This window comes from Artemia franciscana, chromosome 3 (assembly GCF_032884065.1).
Source record: "Artemia franciscana chromosome 3, ASM3288406v1, whole genome shotgun sequence".
Taxonomy (NCBI): domain Eukaryota; kingdom Metazoa; phylum Arthropoda; class Branchiopoda; order Anostraca; family Artemiidae; genus Artemia; species Artemia franciscana.
Genome location: NC_088865.1, coordinates 49,672,071 through 49,699,560, shown reverse-complemented (window position 1 = coordinate 49,699,560; position 27,490 = coordinate 49,672,071). Strand labels below are relative to the sequence as shown.

The window sequence follows — 27,490 nt, the reverse complement described above, 5'->3', positions numbered from 1 at the left end:
TACAAGTCGTTGCCATTGAAGTAGTAGTTGGAGTAGTTTAGTAGCAGTAATAGTACTAGTAAAAGTAGCAGTGGTAGTAGTGTTAGTAGTGACATGCATATATTACTTTTCGCCAATTGATCTTCTCCTTTAAGTATTCTCTGAAAGTTCCAACTTAATACCCAAATCCATTCTTGAGGTACGCCCTTTTGACAATCCTCATGCAAAAAGTTAGTTCTGATTTAGTTCAAACTCCCCCTCAATATTCAGTCAAATTTTCAACTTCATACGCCTAGCCTTAATTGCACTAATATCATAGTAGTAGTGGTAGCAGTAGGAACAGTAGTAGCAGTAACAGTGAATTATTATTAGGAGCAGTAACAGTAATAGCAGCAGCATTAATAGCAGTAGTAGTGGGTACATTTTGTCTTTTGGTCAACTGATACTCATATTACCCCTGAAGCTTCCTCTTGATACGATAATCCGTTCTAAAAATATTGCTGACACGCCCGTACCAGCATTCTGTGTGCGCATAATGTGCTTTGATTTAGTTCAACGTTCCTTATCAACGTTTCCTCACTTAGTAGTACCCGCTATACAAGTAGTAGTTTTAGTGATAGTAATGGTAGTAGTAGCTGTAGTAGCAGTAGAAGCAGCGGTGGTTGTAGCAGTAGTAGCGCAAATATTGCCTTTTTGGTCAATTGATCATCTCCCTTATCATTCCTAAGTTAAACCTTTTTTGAAAACCCATTTACGCATAATATGCTTTGATTTAGTTCTGCACTCCCCTCAACAATCCTTGAAAGACTCATCAAAGTGCCCTTCGTATTTTGGGAAAGTAGTAGTCAAACATGCATACCTTTTCTCAATAACATATAATACATCCAAACAATGAACAAATCGCCTAACTTACAGCCCTCTCCCTGAGGCCTCGAGGGGGGAGGTTACATCTCCAAATGCATAAACACATAATTGCTAAATCAACAATGCTGTAAAAATATATGTATAAAAACTTTGTTTGGATATATATGTTTGGGAAATATTAAGCGGTGGGGGGGGGGGGCTAGTTACTCACAAGTTGCTTTTGACTCTTAAAAAGGGCACTATAACTTCCAGTATCAAATCAAATGAGCCCAATCTGAAATTTATATGACAACCCATTCCATAGAAAAAACTTATCTGCCCCAGGGCATAACTTACAGGCCTTGCCCCAGAGCCCTCGGAGCTGTTTCAACCCTGGATACATTGGTATATGCTCACATTTTGTTTTAAAATGGATATATGACAATTTCAGTCAGATACGTTTAATGAAAGAGGGGTAGTTGGAGAGGGGGGCTAGTTGACCTCCCCTGCTTTTGACTCTTTAAGGGGAACTAGAACTGCCAATTTTCAAAAAATGAGCCGCCTCTAAATTTAATTCAGCCATCCCTTCCGTAAAAACCTTAGATATCCCCGGGGCAGAACTTAAAATCCTTACCCCCTGGCTCTGGTCATTTGTAACAGCCCCAAAAGTCTTGTTATATGATGTTTGGACTATTTTGAATAAAATGGCTATCACAAAATTTCTATTGTCTGTATTTCGGAAGAACACGACGTGTGTTGGGGGGGGGGTAGCTGCCCTATGATAACTTTGACTATTAAACGGGGTTTAAAATTTACTATTACCTTTCCAATGAGACCCCTCTGAAGTATAAGTGACCACTCTTTCTATAAAAATCTTATATGCCCCAAGGGCATAACTTACTAACCTTGCCTTAAGGGCATTGGGTTTTTTGTCATCCTTAAAGACCCAGACCCTTTGCAGACCCTTCAACTAGGCTGAACAAAATTGATATCTCAAAGTTTTGATTGGATGTGTTGGAGGAAATGTTGGGCGTTGGGAGAAGCTGTTTACCCATCAAAAATTTTCGACAATTATAAAGAAAACTAGTCGTTCAATTTCCAATCGAAAGAGCTCTTTTTGAAGTTTCTACAACAACTCCTTCTGTACGAAGTGCCCTGGTGTAAGACAAATATACAAACCGAAAAGAAAGACACATTGTGCCAACATCGTTCTTCACTTAAGCAGTGCTATTGCGCTGCCTATGAGTAGCGTTATTGGTATCTTCAGGAGTTTATCCTTAAGATTTATATACTCTCTATTGGGGAAATTTTTTGATACGTTATGATGATTTGTTAATAAATCATTTCCAAGTAATTAGCATAGTGACATCAATCTAAGTAATTCTTTTGTAAATGTTTATACGTACCCAATTCAATAATTGAATAACAACTAAGCTAATAAGTGAGGCAGTAATTGAAGTAAGTAATTTGGCGTATTGCTTAACAAAACCCTCCTCGGTCTTGAAAAAAACGATAACGATGGTTATCCTGTATATGATGACTCCTAGCATTGCCATAACTAATGCAGCTCCCTAGAAAGAAAGAACAGAAATAAATCATTAATAAATATTTAAATGCATTTAGTAGTATTTACATCAAAGGAAGAACGTCCTGTGGTGCCGCAGTGGATTTGACCTTAGCTTGGTAATACGGGACCCAGAGATCGAATCACGCTGCAGGAATGCACTGCAGGGGCGACGCAGGGACCTTAGTAGTCAAGAAGCGTCGTTAATTCTTAAATAAAAACCAAAGGAAGAATATCAAAGAGAGTGGGGCTTCTACGCCACAGAGAAGCTACGTCAAGGGCGCCATGTCAAACGGGAGTTTTACAAGATTTGGATCTTCGACGATTTAACATGGGGTTTAAAAAAGATTAAAAAAAAAGTAATTTTTTGTCACAACATGGGGATTAAAAAAAAAATATAAATAGGTGATTATTTCCCAAAAAAATGAAAAAGTGATTAAAAAGAGTGATTAGAGATATTAAAAAAGTGAAGAGATCTAGTGTCTGGCAAATTCATTAAAAAGTAGAAGCTTCACAAAAAAATTAGGTAAATGATATAATTAATCTGCAGTATCAAAGGATTAAACCTCGAATTTCTGTTGGTGATAGATATGAGCATTCTTAATTTTCAAGAATTGTTTCAAATCGATTTCAATCCACACAAATCTTGTGGAAATCTTAACAGGCTATTCTGGATTACCGACGGACCCTGTGCACTTTAAAGTACCCGAAAAGACAACTATAAGGCAACTTGGGCTCAAACAATGTCACCTAACGTTAGATGGGTTCTGTGATTTTTTCTTTTCTATAGTAGCAACAATTTCAGCTTTTTTAAAGTCTTTTATACTTTTGAGTCTACGCGTTCGCGTGTTCTTCGTAAATAACAATGCATTTTACATGTATTTTTGCTGGTCTTATAATATGGACATTCCATGGTTTTAATCGATTTAATGTTTAATCAAAAATTATGAGATATGCTGCTGGAATTACAAAATTAATTTGAACACACTAACCTCGATTTTAAATCCTTTTGCATCCCTAAATATCACAGACTCAAAGACAGCGAATAAATATTTCTAGATAGTCGATTGGAACAAAATACGCATGGTTGAAATAGAAAAATAGTATTTAAATTTCAGCAAAAATGTAAGGAGATGTAGAAATAAAGTGCAAAACAGAAGAGTGACATTGTTAAGAATAGTAAATGGTTTAAATAATATATCAGAAGTTTTGTGGTAAAGTATCAATTCTTCAAAAAAGATTAAAATATGAATTTTATACCTCAGCTATCCAGTTCAAAACAGGATATTTAGAAAATGTTTAGAAGAAATATATTTTGAAGGTACAAACATAGTTCGACGATGAATCAAGGTAGTCTAAACAATATTGCCCTTTGTTGGTGCGTTGCTGTTGGTGCGTTCCAACAAGCTGTTGGAAGACGGCGAAACAGACATTCTTATGTAGGACTTTGTAAGTAGAGCTAAAAAAGTTTGAAATTGCCTAAAGCAGAATCAAAGGAGTTGTTGGAACTATTTGAAATTAATGCCTTGCCTATGTCTTTTTTATGCTGTCGTAACCGCTTTTCTAGATTCTGATGGGTCCTGCCGACATAGTAATTTCCACAATCAAAGGGTATTTGATAGACCCCTCTTTGGCGAGTAACTGGGGTCTGCTTTAGGCTGACATATATTTAATAATCCGTCCCACACGATACTTTTTGAAAAATCTTCACTTATCAGTAATGATTTGGGGATGAAACAGGTGGTTAGAGAATCAATCGAAATTAGTCAAAATATATAATAATATTTCTTTAAACAGGGACTTAGGGGAATACTCACTAAATTCTTTATACTCAAATTTAATTAAAAATGATCTAACAAAATATTTTACTAAACCAATTTATAATAGTATTGAACCAGCTACGAAAAGGCCTTTGAGACAGGCTGCAAAAAACGCAAGGTTGGCTCTGAGAAATTGCATTTAATCACTTTGTTCTCTTTAGTTTGAATGAATTTATATTCTCACTTCATTCTTTTTGTCAGTCCAGGTTGAACTTCGTTGAAGTAAGGATGCTAGGGCTGTTTTTTAAAAGAGTTTTTAAATAACATTAATAGTTTTGATTCTCACAATTTCATGTAAGTTTATTTATATATACATATTTTCTCTCTCGTTCTCGTACTGTGCTGAAGACGGCCCTTGGACATAGGAGCGAAATATTCACCGAATTGATTTCCACTCTCTTGAAAAGATTTTCCCTATTGTTTCTACTTTGTATTTGTTTGTTATGGAAAGGCAGTGTGGTCTTTGTCACTATTTTCGTCAAACCTTTTTAACGTTAATTTTATCTCACTCTTTTTAGTTTTGTTTTAGTTATTACCTTTTTAACTTCGACGTTTTGCCACTTGAATGTTTTTTGGCTAATGATTGGCTTTGCCTTTCTGATTTTGATGTTTTTGACACTGTTTAGCTAGTTTTTTTAGTTGTTCTGATACTTTTATGATTTTATTTTTTATCTTTTTTGACTTTATGACTCCGAAATGCAAATTCGGTCCTTCGGGGCTTGTCATAGACAAATAACTTATCTAAATTAAAGTTGTGAAAATACTTAGATTTTAAATCAAACGTACTTCCAGATAGGTAGATGAAGAAAGGGAAATTTTCTTTGGGAACGGCCCAAAACCTCCTAAAAATTTAAATCGCTATCTAAAAATAACTTTCTTGCATTCCTTGATCCCCTTTCCTCAATAATGAACCCTTAGATTCATCTTAAGATTCAGGGCCGTGTGCCCCATTCTTTAAAAGGGTAAGCTTCTTCCCCAGGAGATGCTGAAGATTTGCGTGGCACACACATACTTACAGAGCCTACTTACAATTAGCAGTACTCCGGTTATGGAGAGAAAGTACCGAAGATTTTTGCTTGATGGTTTTACATAAGGTTCTTCTTCGCCTGTTATCGGACTGATTCGAGTACCATTTGCTGATTTTTCATATTCAGGTCTAACTTCTTCATCTTCCAGCTGTTGGGGATAAAGTAGGTCCCATTCCCACCTGATTTTTGCTTGTCTGCGCTTCCAAAGTTCAAGTAAAATAGTTGCTAATAAATATAAAACAAATATAAATTAATTATAAATAAGAAAAAATTATGCTGTTATCAAACAGCTCGTGGTAACGAACCGTAAGTAAGGAGTGACTCGGCTCAATAGTAACCGAAACTTTAAAAAATGAAACTTCACTATCAACAGATACATCAAAAGAATCAACTTATTATGTCGATTAAATAAAAAAAAAACATTTTTTTTTTAAATGAAAGTAAGGAGCGAAATTAAAACTTAAAACGAGCAGAAATTATGAAACTGTCTCCTCCTCAACACCCCGCTCTTTACGCTAAAGCTTTTATTGTTTTAAAAGTAGAGTTGTGAGAAAGAGTCAAAATTTTGCGTAAAGAGCGGGGCGTTGAGGAGGAGACAGTCCATTTCATATAAGTCATAATTTCTGCTCGTTTTAAGTTTTAATATCGCTCCCTACTCTCAGTTAAAAAAAACTTCTTTTTTATTTAATTTCTGAACGTTTTTGAATTAATGCAGGTTTTGATTTTGGCTCACAGTACATGAATAGTTAAAACGAAATTTTTATATTAATTTTGCTTTTTTTGGCTAAATGGCTTTCTCAAAATTTTTATCGTACGATTTTGCGAAAAAGGGACGGAGAGAGGGCCTAGTTACCCCCCAATTTTTTGGTTACTTAAAAAGTGAACTAGAACTTTTAATTTTATTTTCGAATGCTTTAATTAATAATAAATATACGTAACTTACGAAATAACGAGCTTCTATATTCGTATCTTTTTATTATGTATATAAGGAGGTTTGCCTCCTAGTCAATACCTCGCTCTTTACACTAAAATTCAAATTTTGTTCCAATCCTTTAAGAATAACCCCTGAATCACAACGGGTTTAATTAGAATAAATAACTCTTGTGAAAGCAATAAAAAAAAAAACTTAAGCGTAAAAATCGAGCTGTCCCCTCCTCAGCGCCCCGCTCTTTACACTAGAACTTTTGATTTCCGTTCGAATGAGCCCTCTCGAGACATTGTAGGACCACTGGGTTGATACGATCACCCCTGGGAAAAAACACGCATCTGTGATATTTCTTCTGGCAAAATCCCACATTTTTGCAGATAGGAGCTTGAAACCTCTATACTAGAGTTCTCTGATACGCTGAATCTGATGATGTGATTTGCATGAAGATGCTATGTGATTTTATGAAGATTCTGATGATGAAGATTTCAGGGGTGTTTCCTCCTTTTTCCAAAAATAAGGCAAATTTTTTCAGGCCTATACCTTTTGATGATCAAGATTAATCTTGATGAAACTTATATATTTAAAATCAGCATAAACATCTGATGATTTTGATGTATCAATTGGTATCAAAATTCAATTTTTTAGAGTTTCGATACCACGAACTGTTTGATTCCAAATATTTAAGATTCATCAAGTTTAGTGTTATCCATTAAAACTTACAAGTCAGAGAAAATTTGCCTGATTTTTGACATAGGGGAATAACATCCCCTAAAATTAAGAAAATTACAATCAGATTTAGTGTACCCGAGAACCCTACTGTGGAAGTTTCAAGCTCCAATATACAAAAATGTAGATTTTTGCTATTTCTGCGAAAAGACAGATCGCGGATGAGTGTTTATTTGTTATTAAAAAAAAACTAGTTTTTTTTTCTAACTGAGAGTAAGGGGCGACATTAAAACTAAAAACGAACAGAAATTACTCCGTGCATGAAAGGGGCTGTTCCCTCCTCAACACCCCGCTCTTTACGCTAAAGTTTGACTCTTTCTCTCAATTCTACTTTATTAAACAGTAAACAAAACTTTAGCCCCTCCCCAACCATAAAATCCCCTTGAAAACGTCGGTACACTTCCCAATAACCATTACTGTATGTAAACACTGGCCAAAGCTTGTAACTTACAGCCCCTCCCCCAGGGACTGTGGTGAAGTAAGTCGTCCCTAAAGACATAGTTATCATGTTTTTCGACTATGCTGAACAAAATGGCTATCTCAAAATTTTGATCCGTTAACTTTGGGAAAAAATGAGCTTGGGAGGGGGCCTAGGTGCCCTCCAATTTTTGGTCACTTAAAAAGGGCACTAGAACTTTTCATTTCCGTTAGAATGAGCCCTCTTGCGAGGACCACTTAAAAAGGACACTAGAACTTTTCATTTCTGTTAGAATGAGCCCTCTTGCGAGGACCATTTTAGCACCATTTGCTCGATACAATGACAGCTGGGAAATAAAAAAAAAAACAAAAAAAAAAATAAATAAAATTTTTTCTCAGGCTCGTAACTTCTGATGAGTAAGACTAAATTTGACGAAACTTAAATATCTAGAATCAGCGTAAAAATCCGATCCTTTTAATGTATCTTTTAGTATAAAAATTCCGTTTTTTATAGATTCGTTTACTATTGAGCCGGGTCGCTGCTTATTACAGTTCGTTACCACGAACTGTTTGATTTTATTGTTGTTTTTTCTTCACAGGGGTGATCGTATTGAAATAATGTTCCTGGAAGATCGAGATGATTTTGTGCTTTGGGTGGATTTCCCTTGGGAAAGTCCTCCTTGGGGAGAAAAATTTCCGGGGGAGGGAATTGTCCAGGGTTAATTTTATTCTGGGGGGATTTGACGGAACTTCTGTGCGAATTATCCGTAATCCTTGTTAATTTTCTTACATTATCTTTGCCAACTCAATTCTACATGTGGAAATGTTCCAGAAAATTATCCGGGAGCTATTTTCCAAAAAAAAAAAATCTACGGAAAGGGGCATCTCCGGAATGATCCAGAAAATGATTAAAGATTAAAAGTCTCTTTCAAATGAAAGTATGGTAAGTATAATTTTTCAGGCTGAATCGTCCACAAGAAATTTTATGGGGAACTTTTAGGAAAGATGGAACTGTCTAGAGGGAACTTGACAGAAAGGGGGTGTACTTTATGTTGGATGAAATTTTCTCCAAGAAGTTTCCCTTGAGGGAGGGGATATATTTCACGGAGGCTAAGCTAGATTTACCTGTATTATTTAAAAAAGAACCGAAAATTAAAAAAAAAAACAAGTTTTTCTTAACTGACAGTAAGAAGCAACATTAAAACCCAAAATGAACAGAAATTATTCCGAATATGAAGGTTTTTTCCCTCTTCAATACTTGCTCTTTACGCTAAAGTTTGACTGTTTGTCCCATTTTTTTTTAAAGAAAGGCTACTAAAAAACAGGAGCCGTTTAATTACAATAGGAAGCTTATTTTTAAAGCGCTAAAAAGTTTAGCAGTAAAGAGCATGGCATGCAGAAGGGGGGGGGTCACTTAATATAAGGAATAATTAATATACAAATTTCCTTATAATTTGTCATGTACAGGGAGACAAAGGGGGAAAAAAGCTCATAAATTAAACAAAAAACAAGTTTTTTTTTAAACTGAAAGTAAGGAGCGATATTAAAACTGAAAACGAACATATATTTTCCGCATAAGAAAGGGAAGGTCCCCTCCTCAACGCCCTACTCCTTACGCTAAAGTTTTTTATTACTATAAGAAGTAGAGTTTTAAAAAAGAGTCAAACTTTAGCGTAAAGAGCGAGGCTTTGAAGAGTTGACAGCCTATTTCATATGCGGAATAATTTTTGTTCGTTTTAATATCGATCCTTACTTTCAGTTAAAAAACCTTTTTTTTATTTATTTAATGAATAACAATAAACAGCGCGAAACTAAATTACACACAGGACCTATCTAACACACAGAATCTTCAAAGCTCAAAGACTGAAATGAGTTCCTAAACATTGACTTCGTAACCCCTAAGGATCAATCCAAATATATATATATATGTTTTTGTGCTGTTGCATTGGTGATTTCTCTTTTCATGATATATCAATGGTAGGCAAGAGCAGCTTTGACATTTAAGAAACTGCATTTAGCCTTTGGTAATTGCAACTGTAAATTTTCCAGTTTTGCTGCTTCTCCGCAGGGTTTTTGCTGTTTTCACTGCCCGTCTTATTGTTAATTAAATAAAAAAAACAAGTTTTTTCAACTGAAAGTAAGGAGCAAGTAAGGCAGCTTTGACATGCAACAGCACAAACACATAAAAAAAAGAGACAGAAGGAGAAAAGGAAGACTGTTTTCCTAAATTAGTGATTAATATAGACCAGCACTTGAATGAGGCCTTAAATAATTTTTCTCAACGTTATTGGTGGGGATTGCTCCCCCCCAAACGACGCCCCTGAACCCTACCTTTTTTAGCAGCCTGAAGCAGATTCAGGTTCGCAAGAGCCAAATCTGTGCACCGGCGAAACAAAGATGGGTGACACGTACAAGGGGGACATTTCTCCTTCAATCACATTTTTGGACCTTGTATAATAGACAAAATCACTCCAACACTTTGACTGCAGATATCTTTTGCCTTAAATTTAACAGTTTTTTTTAACCATTTGCTCCCTTCTCATGAAGAATATTATGATGGTTTGCAGCCTCTGTAAATGAATTAAATAAAAAAAAAAGTTTTTTAACTGACAGTAAGGAGCAAAACTAAAACTTAAAACGAACAGAAACTACTCCGTGTATGAAAGGGACTGTTCCCTCCTCAACGTCCCGCTCTATACGCTAAAGTTTCACTCTTTCTCTCAATTCTACTTTATATTAAATAAAAAAACGAGTTTTTTTAACTGAAAGTAAGGAGCGACATTAAAATTTAAAACGAACAGAAATTACTTCGTATATGAAAGGGACTGCTTCCTCATCAACGCCCCGCTCTTTACGCTAAAGTTTGACTCTTTCTCTCAACTCTTCTTTTTAAAACAGTAAAAAACTTTAGTGAAAAGAGCGAGGCGTTGATGAGGAAGCAGCCCCTTTCATATACGAAGTAATTTCTGTTCGTTTTAAGTTTTAATGTCGCTCCATACTTTCAGTTGAAAAAACTCAGTTGAATTAAAACAAAATTTGCATTTTTTTTTTTTGGCTAAATGGCTTTCTCATAATTTTGATCGAATGATTTTGAGAAAAACAAGCGGGAGAGGAAGCCTAGTTGCCGTCCAATTTTTTGGTTAATTAAAAAGGCAACTAGAACTTCTAATTTTTTACGAATCTTTTTTTTAGTAAAAGATATACGTAACTAGCTTACGTAAAGAATTTTTTATTCTCATGTTTTTATTACACATATGAGAGGGTTCGCCCCCTCGTCAGTACCTCTCTCTTTACGCTAAATCTTAAATTTTGTCCCAATTCATTAAGAATGACTCCTGAATCACAAAAGCCGTAGAATAAATAGTTGACACTACTAAAAATACTTTAGCGTAAAGAGCGAGGTATTAGGAGGAGGTGAGCCCCTCATATGGGTAATAATTTCTGTTCGTTTTAAGCTTTAATGCTGCTCCTTACTTCCAGCTGAAATAAACTTTTTCATATTTATTTTTTCATTGTTTTTTTTTTTAATAATGCTAGTAAATCCTGCGCTCCCTTCATGGAAATTTTCTTCCCCCATGACAAATTCTTCGATGGAAAGTTCCTCCAGTATATACCCCTCTTCTCAACCCCTCCCCCCAACCAAAAAATCCTCCTTAAAACACCTGTACACTTCCCAATAACCATTACTATATGTAAGCACTGGTCAAAGTTTGTAAATTGTAGCCCCTCCCACGGGGACTGTGGAGGAGTAAGTCGTTTCCAAAGACATAGTTATAAAGTTTTTTGACTACGCTGAATAAAATGGCTATCTCAAAATTTTGATCCGTTGACTTTGGAAAAATAATTAGCGTGGGAGGGGGCCTAGGTGCCCTCCAATTTTTTTGGTCACTTAAAAAGGGCATTAGAACTTTTCATTTCCGTTAGAATGAGCCCTCTGGCAACATTCTAGGATAACTGGGTCGATACGATCACCCCTGGGAAAAAGAAAAAAGAAAAATAAAAAAAAAAAAACAAACAAATAAACACGCATCCGTGATCTGCCTTCTGGCAAAAATACGAAATTCCACATTTTTGTAGATAGGAACTTGAAACTTCTATAGTAGGGTTCTCTGATACGCTGAATCTGATGGTGTAATTTTCGTTAAGATTCTATGACTTTTAGGGAGTATTTCCCCCTATTTTCTAAAATAACACAAATTTTCTCAGGCTCGTAACTTTTGGTGCGTAAGACTAAACTTGATGAAACTTATATATTTAAAATCAGCATTAAAATGCAATTCTTTTGATGTAGCTATTGGTATCAAAATTCCATTTTTTAGAGTTTTGGTTTCTATTGAGCCGGGTCGCTCCTTACTATAGTTCATTACCACGAACTGTTTGATAGATTTTATGGTTTGTTTTTTATCCTTTGATTTTTGCACTTACTTATAAAAAGTGCAAAACATTGGTAAAAAAAATACCTCGTTGCCTTTAAAATAGTTCTCAGCCTTAAAGAAGATTGCTACTTGTGTCTTTGTAGCAGACTTTTTTTTCAGTTTGGTTTTTACGTCCGTAAAAGCTCCTTTTTGAGGAAAAATCAAAGCTAAAAAAGATATGGTGGGACTGATGTAAGCCATCCCAGGATCTTAGAAATCAAATCTGTGATCCAAAGTACAAATAACTCAAATTCAAACTCAAATAAAGATCACAAATTGTCTAAGTTTGAAGATATCAAACTTAAAATCGGCAGAAATTAATGTAAAAGAAAAACGAAACCTAAAACTGTTAGAATGAGCAGTAATACCAAACTTAAAAAATAAAAAAAAGGTGACAAAAAAAGTTTGGTTTTCTCACCTCTCCCTACGAAAAAGGCTAGAGCGTCACTTAAGCTTTACTGAAAACATGATAAATTGGGTGCGTATAGCTTATAAATGGAGAGACCATTTTACAAGTGTTTTTGAATTTAATATTAAATCTGCAAAAGATTTAATAATTCTTATACTTTATTTAATTTAGTATTTACTTTTATGTTTTTGTGATGACGCTATAGTTCTTTTATTTTCATCATCAACTTAATTAAATCAAAATTATTGATTTATAATTTTCAATGATAAATTAGGTTGATTAAATCTAGGGAGAAAACCAATTATCTAACGTCTTTAGGATTGATATCACACATGCAAGCGTTTCTTAGCAATTTGTTTTTTGCAGTAATTGCGTTTAAAGTTGCGTCAAGATCGTACTGGCAGTTGTGAAACTGTTTTAAAACAAAGATAAATGATAAAAAAAAGATTTTATACGGAAACCTAATTCTGGAATGAAAGCAATGCAAATTTTTCGGGCATTGTTTTTTTTTTTGCAAAGAATACAAATGCAAAGATTTTCATAAGCTGTCCAAGGCCTTTATCCCTGTTTGCTCTTCCTTCTAAACCGTGAGTTAATCAATTATTTAATGGGTTGTTCTGAAGCAATAGCAATTCAGAAGGCTTTATGTAACATTTTTTTTATTTTAGAAATTTGGTTTACAGCCCGCAAACTCAGGCTACAAGCATCAGTCGGGTGGTCAATTCCGTTTTCTCCCATTACATTTTAGTTGTCAAGATACATTCTATCCTCTTTTCTCACTCAGAGAAAAAGTAGCAAATGAAACTTTTAATATTAGTGTTTTTTACTGCATCTAAATTGAACGCCTAAGAAAACTTTCCTCATGACCAGTCCCTAGGTTCTTTGTACAAAGGAAAACTTTAACCTCACAGAAATTCCTTCCTCTCCCTTCGAAAAAATGTTCGAAAAATAGGCGCAATATGTGCCTATTGCGATTGCCTTTAAAAATCCTGACCGCTGCACTCTCATTTGACAGGGCGCCCGGGGCAGCTTACAGCTGCAAATTTCAAAAACCAAAGTAAACCAATGGCATCCTTTTGTTTTTGTTAGTCTCACCCCAAAAATAAAATTATATGATAAATACCATTCCCTCGACTAGGTGTCTTAAATTGCCGTAGGTAATAACCACTTTGCTCAGCAGCGTAAATTCTCCAAAAATATCTGTTTTCTATTTTCGCATTTCTCTCACAAATTTTCAAAGGAAATGAATTGTGTGAGGTCAGAGCCGATGCTGACCAACAAACGATGGACAAATCAGAATGTGAACTTCAGAGACTTTAAGTATAGTATACCTATGATCAAGGGTGACCCGAGCCTATTTTCATTTTTTTTTTTGGGGGGGGGGTGAACTTCGTAGGGTTTACCGAATCGCTACCTCATCTAAGCCAAATTTTCAGCAGAATCAGGAATTGTGCAGAATTTCAGCCGATATTTTCGTCTTCGGCGAAAATTTTACCGAGTTCCAAAAAATTCTCTGGGGGAGGGCCACCGTCTTATTTAAGCTTAAATTAAAAGTGTTCCTAATTGAATAAGGTCAAACGGTTTCAGGAGATCTAATTATTATTAAATTTATTAATGTTACTGACTAAGGGGTAACCGTAGATAAGAGGGGACTAAGAGTAAATATATTCAATCTAGACCAAATCCAAATAGATTGCTAAAAATCAGAATTCGCGGCCCCCAAAATGTTTCCGTTTTTGGTTTGCAACTCCTTCCCCTAAAACAACTCTCTGATATCCTTCATCTCATGACTATAATCTGTATTTGCATAGTATATAGAAAGAAATAATTTTGATAACATTTGAACTGATCACGCAGATGCATGAAAAGAACAGGAATGAATATAGTTATAGTTTGTTTGGGTTTTTGTAAATTTTCAATCCATAACTACTCAAAAAACAAACTTTCTTGCATGCAGACCATGCATAAGTGCCAATCTCCTGATTTTCTGCCTTGGGATGGGAGTGCAATGTGTGGTTGGGGGCGTATCATCCGACACTTCCCTTGCTTTTCACCCAGGTATTTCTCCAGGTATTCTTTGGAGCTAGGGATACTCTAAACATAAAAGGAAGCTTAAACTTTCAGAGAGACTGTGGATTTTTGAAAAAGCTGATTTTCGATAGTTTTCATATTCAAAATAGAGTAAATTATTGGAAAATGAAAATGTATCTTACCCCAGAAGGACATGAAGACAGCAAAGACAACTGAGGCTGGATTGTCAAAAGTGTATGAAATTTTGGAAAACAAGCATGAATCTCCAAGCTTCCAGTAGGGACAAACTTGATCACAAAGTGGGCACATTGTCAAGTCCTTTTCATTTCCACAAATTTCCTTGCTAAAGTAAAGAAAAAGAAGCATTACCCTTTCAGTATATACAATATAACTTTAGAGGACGGATCCTTTTACAGTATAAAAATATGAGAAACGTATTAAAGGTAAAGAATACGGCACTGGACCTTACAGTCCGTACCAGTGGTGCTATTCTCCGTTTGTTGGCCCTTCAGCCAGGAAGTGTAGGGGATGGGGGCCAACAATCCCGTGCTTTTGCAAACCCTTCCTGTTTACCCTCCCCAGATTTCTCTAGGTACCCATATAAAGCTGGGTTGACTCTTGCTAAGCTTACAGAGTCACGCCAATGATCCGATCCCCAACTATATAATTGAGTACACAAGAATTCGAACCCTCGCCCTCTCGGTCAAAGGATCCTAAATCCAGCACACCAATCCACTCAGCTAGGACGACTAGAAACAAATAGCTTTTTCATATGTTTGTTAATTTCCCTCAAAACCAAAACATATAAAAGATAAGTTCACAAAATTGCAAAAACCTCCCAAAAAAAATTAAACCAAAACCGTCTTTGTTTTTTATATCTAACAAATAATAGAAACAGATTTTCATCAACATTAATCCATCCAGACTTGGTAAAGGATTAGGATCATGTCCCTCCTCCTTTTCATTGTTAAATTAAAAATGCAATATTTTTTCAAGTGGTAATAAAGAGAGACGCTTTTAACAGTAAATAGACGCAGATGCTATAGATATATGTCTATTCAGACACTTTTTAACATAGTTGTCATCTGTAACACTAAAGTACTATTTTAGCATTATTTCATTAGGTTTAGCACTGTTGCAGGTACCCAGGGTTACTAAAATAGTGCCAAAATAGCACGAAAATACTATTTTGGCATTATTTTAGCATTATTACAGTCAATTTTTTGACTAAAGCACCAAAAATCACTGTGTAGCGCGCAACTTTGGGCAATTGTAACACCTTAGGCATTGACCGTGGGGGCACTCTGCTTATTAATTTTTTTGACAGTGTAAATTACCGCACATATGAGATGGGCTACCAATCCACTAGTGCCCTTTATGCTGGAGTTAATTTTGAATTTTGTTTTGAGAATATCATTAGTATCTATAATACACTAAAAATTTGGGGTGAAAAATGAAGCTTAGCCGGGTGGGAGTTCACTTCGTATATCGAGAAACTTTCGTTCATTTTAAATTAAAAAATTGTTGTTGACTTTCATTAGAAAAAAATGGTTTTAAATTTCTATTTCTATGAATTTTAAGTATAATATTCAGGGCTATTCTTAGTATGAAGGAGCTGCAATTTGCCCACGGCCCTCAACTTTTGCACCAAACTTTAACTTTATCATAAAATACAACAAAATACTAATTAACCCTGAAAAAAAAGCGAATAATTCGGAAATGTCAGGAATATTTTTTCTGATGACAATTATTAAATTTTCAAGAAAATGGTCATATCAGACAATTTTTTTGTGTGGGACTCTTCCCCTCGTACAAGTAAGCGTATAAATATTTTATTTAAAGCCAAAAAGTAAGAGAAGAGCTGTTGCCCCCTGAGCATCTATATGCTATAAATGATTCAAACTTATTGCTCTAAATGATGGACGGCTGGGAGTAATCCTGGATCTACTGATATAGAGATAAATACTTAGGAAATGCCTTTTTATTTGACTTATGTTAGGCTGTGTAAAAACCCTTCCACAAATTCTAATTTGTAACTGAAACCTAAGGCAAACCTAAGGCAATCCGAAGAAACGGAGAATGATGAAATTGTTTTAAAATTCAAAACAAGGGTTGAAAATTTACATAGTTTAAGAGAATACTTTATTGAACAAAACTTCAACAAAAAGATTGATCTTGGGAATTACAAAAGACCAACTAATTTTTTTCAAATAGACATATATACATTACAGATTAAATATCACATATATTAGCCAAGATTCACAATTTAATAATGATATTTTTTTTTGAACCATGTTTTTGTCAATATTTTTTCTTTTCAAAAACGATAATATGCATTATAAGCTCCAGTTCTAGCCAACTAAACTGTGCGTACCACTTCACTCCGACCATTTTAAAGCTTTACTCTTCACCACTCCCCCCATGTAGTTCTAATTTCATTTAAATCTTCTCTTATGATCACTTCTTATCCCATTCGTGGACGACCTCATTTTTATTTGGCCCAGACAGATGGCGAAAAGAGCAACGTCTTTGAACATCTTTCATCCTCAATCTGCAATATATGGTTCAGTCTTCTTGTCCTTTCTTTTGTTGTATCCCTAGAAAATGGGATCGAACCGTATTTTTTGTTTCGCTTACTGTTCGATATATGGTCAGTCAAAAGGGTACCTAAGACTATCCTTACCCAATTCCTCTGGAAAACATCTAATAAATCTTTATAAGCCTTTTGAACCCCCAAATTTCAAAACCATACACGACTACTGTCATTACTGTAGCTTTCATTATTCCAATCCTAGTTTGCAATGTTTTCTTCCTGATCTTCCAAACTTTTTCCAACTGGAAAATAACCATGCGCCTTAACTATTTCAATTTTACATCTTTATGGCTGACTGACTGTATTTCAAACAGTAGGTTGTACGAAATCCCGCTTTCTAGGGGTATTAAATAAGAAGAAACAAGTTTTTTCAACTGAAAGTAAGGAGTGACATCAAAACTTAAAACGAACAGAAATGATCCCGTATATGAAAGGGGTAGTTTCCTCTTCGATGTCTCACTTTTTACGCTAAAATTTGACTCTTTCTCACAACTCTACTTCTTAAAACAATAAAAAACTTTAGCGTAAAGAGCGAGGCGTCAAGGAAGGGACAAATGAGCGTGGGAGGGGGCCTAGGTGCCCTCCAATTTTTTGTCACTTAAAAAAGGCACTAGAATTTTTAATTTCCTTAGAATGAGCCCTCCTGTGACATTCTAAGACCACTGGATCGATACAATCATCCCAGGGAAAAAAAAAAAAAAAAAAAAAAAAAAAAAAAAAAAACACGCATTTGTGACCTGGCTTCTGGCAAACAATACAAAATTCCACAGTTTTGTAGATAGGAGCTTGAAAGTTTTACAGTAGGGTTCTCTGATACGCTGAATCTGATGTCGTGATTTGCGTTAAGATTCTTTTACTTTTAGGGGGTGTTTCTCAATATTTTACAAAATAAGGCAAAGTTTCTCAGGCTCGTAACTTTTGATGGGTACGACTAAACTTGGTGAAACTTATACATTTAAAATCAGCATTAAAATGCGATTCTTTTGAGCAACTATTGGTATAAAAATTCCGTTTTTAGAGTTCCGTTTCGGTTACTATTGATCCGGGTCGCTTCAATTACAGTTTGTTACCACGAAGTGTTTGATAATGAGAGAAAGGTTGAGGTGGCTAGGGTACGGTCTGCGGATGAAGGATGACAGGTTGCCAAAGATTGTCCTTTTCAGCTAACCGTCTAGGGCTAAACGGAAAGCGGGTCGTCCGTGGTTGGGGCTAGGAGGACGTCATAGAGAAAGATTTACAGGAAATAGGAACTTTCTGGAAAGGTGTAAAGAGGGGAGCTTTGAAGAGATTGATATCAAGGAGGATAGTGCGTTGCTGTGTTGACCTCAAGCGGCTTGGTGCTGCGGTGAGTTGTTAGTAGTGGCAGTAGTAGTACTGCTTCTAAAAGATATAAAGCTGAACTAGCCTACTGTGACAAAATCAAAGTCAACAAAATACTTGACAAAAATCAAAATCAACAAAATACTGTGAAAAACTAGACCTCCGTTGCCTGTGCAACGGGAAGTGTTGCAGCAACTGTGCCCTGTTCCTTAGGGCACAGTTGCGGAGCAACACGTGCAACTGTGCCCTACGGGACACGGTTTATTTTTTTTTATGGAAAACTGTTAGAAATTTTAGGAACTTCTCTGGAACTTTTTTACTCTGTTTCACGTTTCCCTTTCCTCTGAAAAATCTCAAATTTTTAACTCTTACCACTTCGGAGCTACAGGTCGCTGATCACGGTGAAAAAAAAAAAAAAAAAAAAACTACGAAAGCAGTAGTGTTGCTCCGCAACACAATAACGCCTCTATTGCCAGCAGGAAGAAAATGAAGAACAAGCAAACGAATATTTCACCTGTGTATAACACAAAAGCAACTTCAGTTACTTCTGTGTTGGATATACTATACTATTCAAAGGAAAAATATATCCTTATTTCATGTTTTTTTGCAGTAGCTATTTTATGTATTGGTTTGATTTTTTTTCTTTTTATTTTAATTTTTATCTTGTATTTCTTACTTTTTAAAGTTTAGATTCTTGATATGTCAACGCAAGGACGACTTGAGGGGAAATATTATTTTGATTGTTCTTCTTCTTCTAGGCCTTAAACGTTTTGTGTCTCAGTAATTTCTTCTTTGATTTTTCCCTTGCATCCTTACTAATAATGCTGCTCAGATAAATCACGCCATCTTCTTGGCCAATTTTCTTGTTACCTAACATAACGGCCTGGAAATCCTGTGAAGGTCTTGACAACATATGACCCATTTCAACGTTTTATCATATACATACTTAGGCTTACAGGATTTTAATGGACATGGATTGTTTTTTTTTTTCTACGCAATTCAGCCCGTAGCGGTCAGATACAGACGTGAGACTGTATTCTTGGGTAGGGGCTAATTTTTACCTTGAGTGGAGTTCGTGACTTTTGAACAAACGTGAAAAACTGAGAAAATTTATGGAACATATGTATAAAATCTCAAGGCTTTGAGAAACGAGGTCACGGGCACACTGTTATCAATCGCACCCTACACGTGTGTCTAGTGCCAAGGATAGGCCAAGGAAATTATTTCATAAACTGTTTAAAAACTTAAGAAAAAACAAGAATATGGCTGCAATTGACATAGATCTCTTTTGAGTAAACGTTTATATTAAAAGATTATTCAAATAGCTAAGAAACAAACTTACCTCTATGGTCAAAATTGCATCTTGAATTCAAACTTAACATTAATTTGCGTTGGAAATAAACTTTATCCTCTCCCCTAATGTACAAATATATCCAGAATTGGTAAAATTGTATTCAGGATGCAATTTTGACCATAGAAGTAAGTTTATTTCTTACTTAGCTGAATAGTCTGTCAATATTAACGTTTACCCTCGTTGTGTCATTTGAACGCATTAAGCCTAAAATGAACATAAATGGTCTATTCATTTCTATCTGTGACTACTAAAATTAATGCACTTTATGCTAATTCCTAATAGAACGTGTATCTATTTAGTATATCAAAGTGCAGTATTAGCGCTAAAATAGCACGTAATACCACTTTAATAGCACTTAGTTCATTATTAGTGCACAAATAGCACGTATTTATTTTGAGCAGTAGCTTGTCACTACTAATACAAGTCGCACCCACCGATGCTAGAATCAAGTTATGATGATATGGCTCTATGGACTAAGGCTTCAAGATCTAAATGAAGGGTTACCATTAGGTGAAAAAACAAATCACTTGATTTTTGAAAGGAAATCACTAAATCAGCAACAAAATCACCGAATTATAAATAGCTGTTTCAACAGACAACATACTTTAACATTTGAAATTGCCGGTTTTAGTAGCTTTATATGCTATTAACGATGTTTCGTTAATATTATTAATTTGTTTCTTCATTATTTTCGACGGAAGACACTACTGTCTTGGAAAAAAGTCCTCATTATTCTCTCTTCTGTATTTGTAAGAGAACACCAATGGGGAGGTGGTGTAATTATTCCCCTAGATTAAAAAAAAATGTCTTTATTTTGGTGTTTCATATTTTTCTTAGGGAAATTCCCTCCTTAGTGTTGGAAAATAAGTTTTTTGTAATATCCTTATAAAAAGAGTCGAAACAAAAATCATCATCCCCCCCACCCATATTTTCCTGGATTGGTACCACTTGCTAATCTCCACGATCTGTGGATGTTTGATTGGCTAATGGCGATATAACCAAAATGTTTAAGATTTGTTTTTAGAATTTTTTCATTGTCCATATAAAACCCAATTTTTTACCTGGTTATTTACAAACTATATCCTTTTTGTTCTAGTTGAAGTTGAGCTAATATAATTACTGGGACACCAGCTAGGATTTCGAAAAACATGAATGAAATTAAAAAAAAAAAATTATTATATACTTTTTTCTTTTTTGTCTCAGTTATATCACAAGATTTAACAAAGGAATTAAAAAGAGAATATTAAAGCTGCTTTTAAACCAAAATATCTACAAGACCTTTAGTAAATTCAAGCAAAGATGCAATTCCAAAAAACTCATAGAGTGGCGTATATAGAATACCGAATATATAGAATATATTCTATATATAGACATATATATTCTATATAAGTTCTATATATAGTATTCTATATACATAATACTATATATAGAATACCATATATAGAATACACAGAGTGGCGTATATAGTTCTTGTCGAAAATATTATGGCGGAAGACCTCAACAAGATTTAGAAAATAAACTCCAAAAGAAGTCTGTATGATCTTCCGTACTGTAATATAATAATGGATGGAGCAAGTTTAAATAATAATTGTCTTGGGCTATTACAAAGTCTTATTGAAATTATGAAAATTGTATAGAAACAAATTTCGTATAAGAAAATTAAAATAAATACAGACAAAGGTGAATATTGATTTAATTTAGTTTATCATAGTTTAATGAAAAAAAGGCTGAAACTATATTTACTTTTACTAGTAAAGAAGACCAAGGAATTTTGCGGATTCAGCCTTACACAAGTTTGACTTTAAAATGTAAGATGTAATAATCTTAAAAAAAATCAATAGGCTTATTCAGCAACGCAGAAAATTTATTAAATTTATCAAACACAAAAGTTTCTTGATCTTTAATTTGTTCTTAATTAATTTAATCTAGGGCATACTTAAGATTTTTAAACAAAAATATTATTTCGTTTTAATAAAAGTCCCGTATCAGAAAATTAATTTACGCTTGTATATAGCAGACATCCTGGCATGTGCCTTATGTACAGACATGGCTCAAAGGGGAGGGGATGATTCATCCCCTTGATTTTTTTTTAAATTCGCATAAGGCGTTTATTTTGACCTCATTGAGGTTCCAGATGCTCAATTCAGAGACAATCCAAGTTGTGTTTTCCTTTTCCTGGAACGACTTTTGCATGTTCGAACTTCCCGGTAAAGAAATACAGAACTTCAGCAGCAGATATCGAAAACCGAATTCAAATGTAAATCAAACAGATCCGTTTTATCGTTTAAATGTAATTTTCATAATTTTTTTTAAGCAGAGTCATTTAAATTATATCAGTTTACAACAAAGACCACACTACCTTTCCATCACAAACACCAAAAACAAGAAAAACAATAGGGAATTTTTTAAGACAGTGGGAAACAAATTAGAATGGATATTTCGACCTTATGTCCAAGGGCTGTCCTCAGCAATACAAATAAGAAAAAAACAACTTACAAGAGGATAAAATCAATAAAACTAAAATGAACAGTTTTTCAAAACAGCCCCGGCATCCTTACCTCGGCGAAGTCAAACAGTTCGTGGTAACGACTGTAGTAAGGAGCAACCCGGCTCAATAGTAACCGAAACTCTAAAAAATGGAATTTTGATACCAATAGTTACATCAAAAGAATCGCATTTTAATGCTGATTTTAAATATACAAGTTTCACCCAGATCAGTTATACTCATCAATAGTCACGAGCCTGAGATATTTTGCCTCATTTTAGAAAATAGGAGGAAACACCCCCTAGAAGCCATACAATCTTAACGAAAATCACACCATCAGATTCAGCGTATCAAAGAACCCTTATGTAGAAGTTTCAAGCTCCTATCTACAAAAATGTGGAATTTCGCATTTTTTGCCAGAAGACAGATCACGGATACGTGTTTATTTGTTTATTTTATTTTATTTTATTTTTTTTCCCCAGGGGTGATCGTATCGAATGAGTGGTCCTAGAATACTGCGAGAGGGCTCATTCTAACGTAAATTAAAAGTTCTAGTGCCCTTTTTAAGTTACCGAAAAATTGGAGGGCACCTAGGCCCCCTCCCACGCTCATATTTTCCCCAAAGTCACCAGATCAAAATTCTGAGATAGCCATTTTATTCACCATAGTCGAAACACCTAATAACTATGTCTTTAGGGACGACTTATTCCCCTGAAGTCCTCGTGGGAGGGGCTGCCAGTTGAAAACTTTGACCTGTGTTTACATATAGTAATGGTTACTGGGAAGTATACAGACGTTTTCAGGGGGATTTTTTTGGTTTAGGGGGAGAGTTGAGGGGGAGGGGGTTACATGGGAGGATATTTCCATGGAGAGACTTCTCTTGGGGGAAGAGAATTTCAATGAAGGGGACGCAGGATTTTCTAGCTTTATTTGAAAAAACAATGAAAAAATAAATATGAAAAGTATTTTCTACTGAAAGTAAGGAGCAGCATTAAAACTTAAAACGAACAAGAATTATTACGCATATGAGGGGTTTACCTCCTCCTTATACCTCACTCTTTACGCTAAAATATTTTTAGTAATTTCAACTATTAATTCTACGGCCTTTGTGATTCAGAGGTATTCTTAAGGAATTGGGACACAATCTAAGCTTTAGTGTAAAGAGCGAGGTATCGACGAGGGTTGAACCCCCTCACATACGCAATAAAAACATACGAATATAGAAGTTTGTTACGTAAGTTAATTCGTAAGTTACGAATATTTTTTACCAATGAAAATATTTGTAGAAAATTAAAAGTTCTAGTTTCTTTTTTAAGTAATCAAAAACTTGGAGGGCAACTAGGCATCCTCCTTCGCTTCTTTTTTCCCAAAATCTTCCGATTAATTGCAATTAATTAATATGCAAATTTTGTTTTAATTATTTATGTACGGTGAGCCAAGATCAAAACATGCATTAATTCAAAAACGTCCAGAAATTAAATAAAAAAAAAATGTTTTTGTAACGGAAAGTAAGGAGCGACATTAAAACTTAAAACGAACAGAAATTACTCCGTATATGAAAGGGGCTTTTCCTCCTCAACGCCCGCTCTTTACGCTAGACTTTCTTACTGTTTTAAAAAGTGGAGTTAAGAGAAAGGGTCAAACCTTAGCGTAAAGAGCGAGGCGTTGAGGAGGAAAAGCCCCTTTAATTTACGGAATAATTTCTCTTCGTTTCAAGTTTTAATGTCTTTCCGTTACAAAAACTTGTTTTTTTTTATTTAATTCAATCAGGACTCAAGGAGTCCTGGTTGTTTTGGACCATCTTGTTTTCAAACAGTTCGTGGTAACGAACTGTAGTAAGGAGCGATCCGGCTCAATAGGAACCAAAACTCTAAAAAATTGAATTTTGATATCAATAGCTACATCAAAAGAATCGCATTTTAATGCTGATTTTAAATATATAAGTTTCATCAAGTTTAGTCTTAGCCATCAAAAGTTACGAGCCTGAGAAAATTTGCCTTATTTAGGAAAATAGGGGGAAACACCCCCTAAACGTCGTAGGATCTTAACGAAAATGACACCATCAGATTCAGAGTATCAGAGAACCCTACTGTAGAAGTTTCAAGCTCCTATCTGCAAAAATGTGGAATTTTGCATTTTTTGCCAGAAGACAAATCACGGGTGCGTGTTTATTTGTTTGTTTTTTTTTTTGTTTTTTTTTTGTTTTTTTGTTTTTTTTCCCCAGGGGTCATCGTATCGACCAAGTGTTCCTAGAATGTCGCAAGAGGGCTCATTCTAACGGAAAGGAAAAGTTCTAGTGCCCTTTTTAAGTGACCAAAAAAATTGGAGGGCATCTAGGCCCCCTCCCACGCTCATTTTTTTCCCAAAGTCAACGGATCAAAATTTTGAGATAGCCATTTTGTTTAGCATAGTCGAAAATCATAATAACTATGTTTTTGGGGATGACTTACTCCCCCATAGTCCCTGGGGGAGGGGTTGCAAGTTACAAACTTCAACCAGTGTTTACATATAATAATGGTTATTGGGAAGTGTACAGACGTTTTCAGGGGGATTTTTTTGGTTTTGGGGGTAGGGTTGAGGGAGGGGGCTATATGGGAGGATCTTTCCTTGGAGAAATATGCCATGGGGGAAAAAATTCAATGAAAAGGGCGCAGGACGAATGTGGTCACGTTAGAAAAAAACGTCAAATTAAGAGCTTAACATACAATGCTGGGTGTTCGGAGCCTCTCTATTATGGAGTATAATTTGAAAATAACACAACTATACGAGCGATAAAACATATATACCACAACCATAACTCAACTAACGAAAGAACTGCTAAGAGATAACACAACTATCAAGCGAAAACAGGTGAAAACTAACGGGAAAATAAACGAACTAAGAGGTGGAAGGGGCCCAGAGAAAAAATATAATCCTTTTTCAATTTTGAGCCTAACTTCCGCAAAGGAGTAATAATGTCAGAAGCCCCGAAATACCGAATTATTTTCTTTTCAAACAGTTCGTGGTAAGGAACTGTAGTAAGGGGCGACCCGGCTCAATAGTAAACGAAATTCTAAAAAACGGAATTTTGATGCTAAAAGATACATCAAAAGAATCGAATTTTTACGCTGATTCTAAATATATAAGTTTCAATTAATTTAGTCTTTGTCATCAAAAGTTACGAGCCTGAGAAAATTTGTCCTATTTTGGAAAAAAGGGGGAAACATCCCCTAAAAGTCATAGAATCTTAACGAAAATCACACTATCGCATTCGGTATATCAGAGAACTCTATTGCAAAAATTTCAAGCTCCTATCTAAAAATTGTGGAATTTTGTATTTCTTGCCAGAAGACAAATCACGGGTGCGTGTTTATTTGTTTTTTTTTTTTGTTTTTTTTTCCCAGGGGTCATCTTATCGACCAAGTGGTCCTAGAATGTCGCGAGAGGGCTCATTCTAACGGAAATGAAAAGTTCTAGTGTCCTTTTTAAGTGACCAAAAAACTTGGAGGGCAAATAGGCCCCCTCCCATGCTCATTTTTTTTCCAAAAGTCAACAGATTAAAATTTTAAGATAGCCAATTTGTTCAGCATAGTCGAAAACCATAATAACTATGTCTTTGGGAATGACTTACTCCCCCACAATCCCTGAGGGAGGGGCTGTAAGTTACAAACTTTGACCAATGTTTACATATAGTAATGGTTATCGGGAAGTGTACAGACGTTTTCATGGGGATTTTTTGGTTTGGGGGGTGGGGTTGATGGGAGAGGGCTTTGTGGGAGGATCTTTCCTTTGAGGAATATATCATGGGGGAAGAAAAATTCAATGAAAAGGGAGCATGATTTTCTAGCATTACTATAAAAAAACAATGAAAAAATAAACATGAAAACGTTTTTTCAAATGAAAGTAAGGAATAGCATTGAAATTTAAAACGAACAGAGATTATTACGCATATGAGGGGTTCTAAAAATACTTTAGCATAAAGAGCGAGGTATTTAGGAGGAGATAAATACCTCGCTCTTTCTGCTAAAATATTTTTAGTGATTTCAACTATTTATTCTACGGCCTTTTTGATTCAGGGGTCATTCTTAAAGAGTTGGGACAAAACTTACGATTTAGTGTAAAGAGCGAGGTATTAACGAGGGTACAAACCCCCTCGTACACATAATAAAAATATTAGAATATAAAAGTTGGTTACGTAAGTTAATTCTTAAGTTACGTATATTTTTTACTAATAAAAACGTTCGTTGAATATTAAAAGTTCTAGTAGCCTTTTTAAGTAACCAAAAAATTGGAGGGCAGCTAGGCCTCCTTCCCCACCCCTTATTTCTCAAAATCGTCTGATCAAAACTAAGAGAAAGCCATTTAGCCAAAAAAAAAAAAATTAATATACTAATTTCATTTCAATAATTTATGTGCGGAGAGCCAAAATCAAACATGCATTAATTCAAAAACGTTCAGAAATTAAATAAAAAAAACTAGTTTTTTTAACTGAAAGTAAGGAGCGACATTAAAACTTAAAACGAACAGAAATTACTCCGTATATGAAATGGGTTGTCCCCTCTGCATCCCACGCTCTTTACGCTAAAGTTTTTAATTGTTTTAAAAAGTAGAATTGTTGCAAAGAGTCAAACTTTAGCGTAAAGAGCGTGGGACGCGGAGGGGACAACCCATTTCATATACGGAGTAATTTCTGTTCGTTTTAAGTTTTAATGTCGCTCCTTACTTTCAGTTAAAAAAACTAGTTTTTTTTTATTTAATGGCATCCAAGCTCAGAGTCAAGTCGAGATCTCAATTCTATTTCTATTATTTCTATAGACAAAATTTCAGAATCCTCCTTGATAGGTTAACTGCAATGATGGGAGATAACCTAGGAACTTACCTTGTCAACATTAAGCCATTTTGCTCCTTACTTCAGCCTACTTTAAGAAAAGAGTTTAGGTTGTAGATATTGAGCTAGCAACAATGTTGTTTCCAAAACCAAAAATAAGCTCTAGATTCTACTGCTCTTTAAGTAGAGCTTGAAGTTCAGTTTCAGTTTTGCCACAGCCCCACTTGCTTCAAAGAAGTTGTAGGTGAAGGAAATCACTGGCAACATCGGTTTAAGCAAGCTAATCGTCCTAGTAAATTGACCATGACAACAAATGTTGCAGTTGCTGCTTCCAAAAGAAGATTTAGCAAGCTCAAGTTTGTTAATAATTTTTTGAGACCTGTCATGGTTGATTCTTGACTATGTTCCATTATGTTGTTGGGGGGATGAGAAAAACGGCACCGATGCCATTGACTTAAACAATATTGTCCAGCAGTGGTCCATTTTGAAGAAGATGTGAAGACAAATTAGCTGTTCTTAGTTACATGTTTAAGCAAGAAGTATTCCGTTTTACTTTGTCGTTTTCTCTGTATATATGTTTAAATGATAAAGGATTAATGTATAAAGTTTTTTCGTGAGCCGTATAATATGCTTTAGGAGTCGTATAAATAAGATCTCATCTCCCCTGGCCTAGTTGCTTCGACCCATTCCAGCTTGTGCATTGTTGCGTGATTAGAAATTGTTTAAATGTGAATATCTTTACAGCATTCCTTTTGCTTTTGTTTTTCTGTG

The 27,490-nt window shown here is 35.0% G+C and overlaps 1 protein-coding gene across 1 annotated transcript in view; it reads right to left on the bottom strand.

Moving 5' to 3' along the window:
• LOC136025366 (anoctamin-4-like) overlaps positions 1-14,499 on the bottom strand; it is a 79,588-nt gene extending 65,089 nt beyond the window's left edge. The window contains exons 1-3 of the mRNA XM_065701321.1: positions 14,343-14,499; positions 5,236-5,459; positions 2,229-2,393 (exon numbers count right to left, since the gene is read on the bottom strand). Of these exons, the coding sequence (XP_065557393.1) occupies positions 2,229-2,393; positions 5,236-5,459; positions 14,343-14,469 (516 nt within the window). The 5' untranslated portion in view covers positions 14,470-14,499. The remainder of the gene's footprint in view (positions 1-2,228; positions 2,394-5,235; positions 5,460-14,342) is intronic.
• Between the last annotated feature and the right edge of the window lie 12,991 nt (positions 14,500-27,490).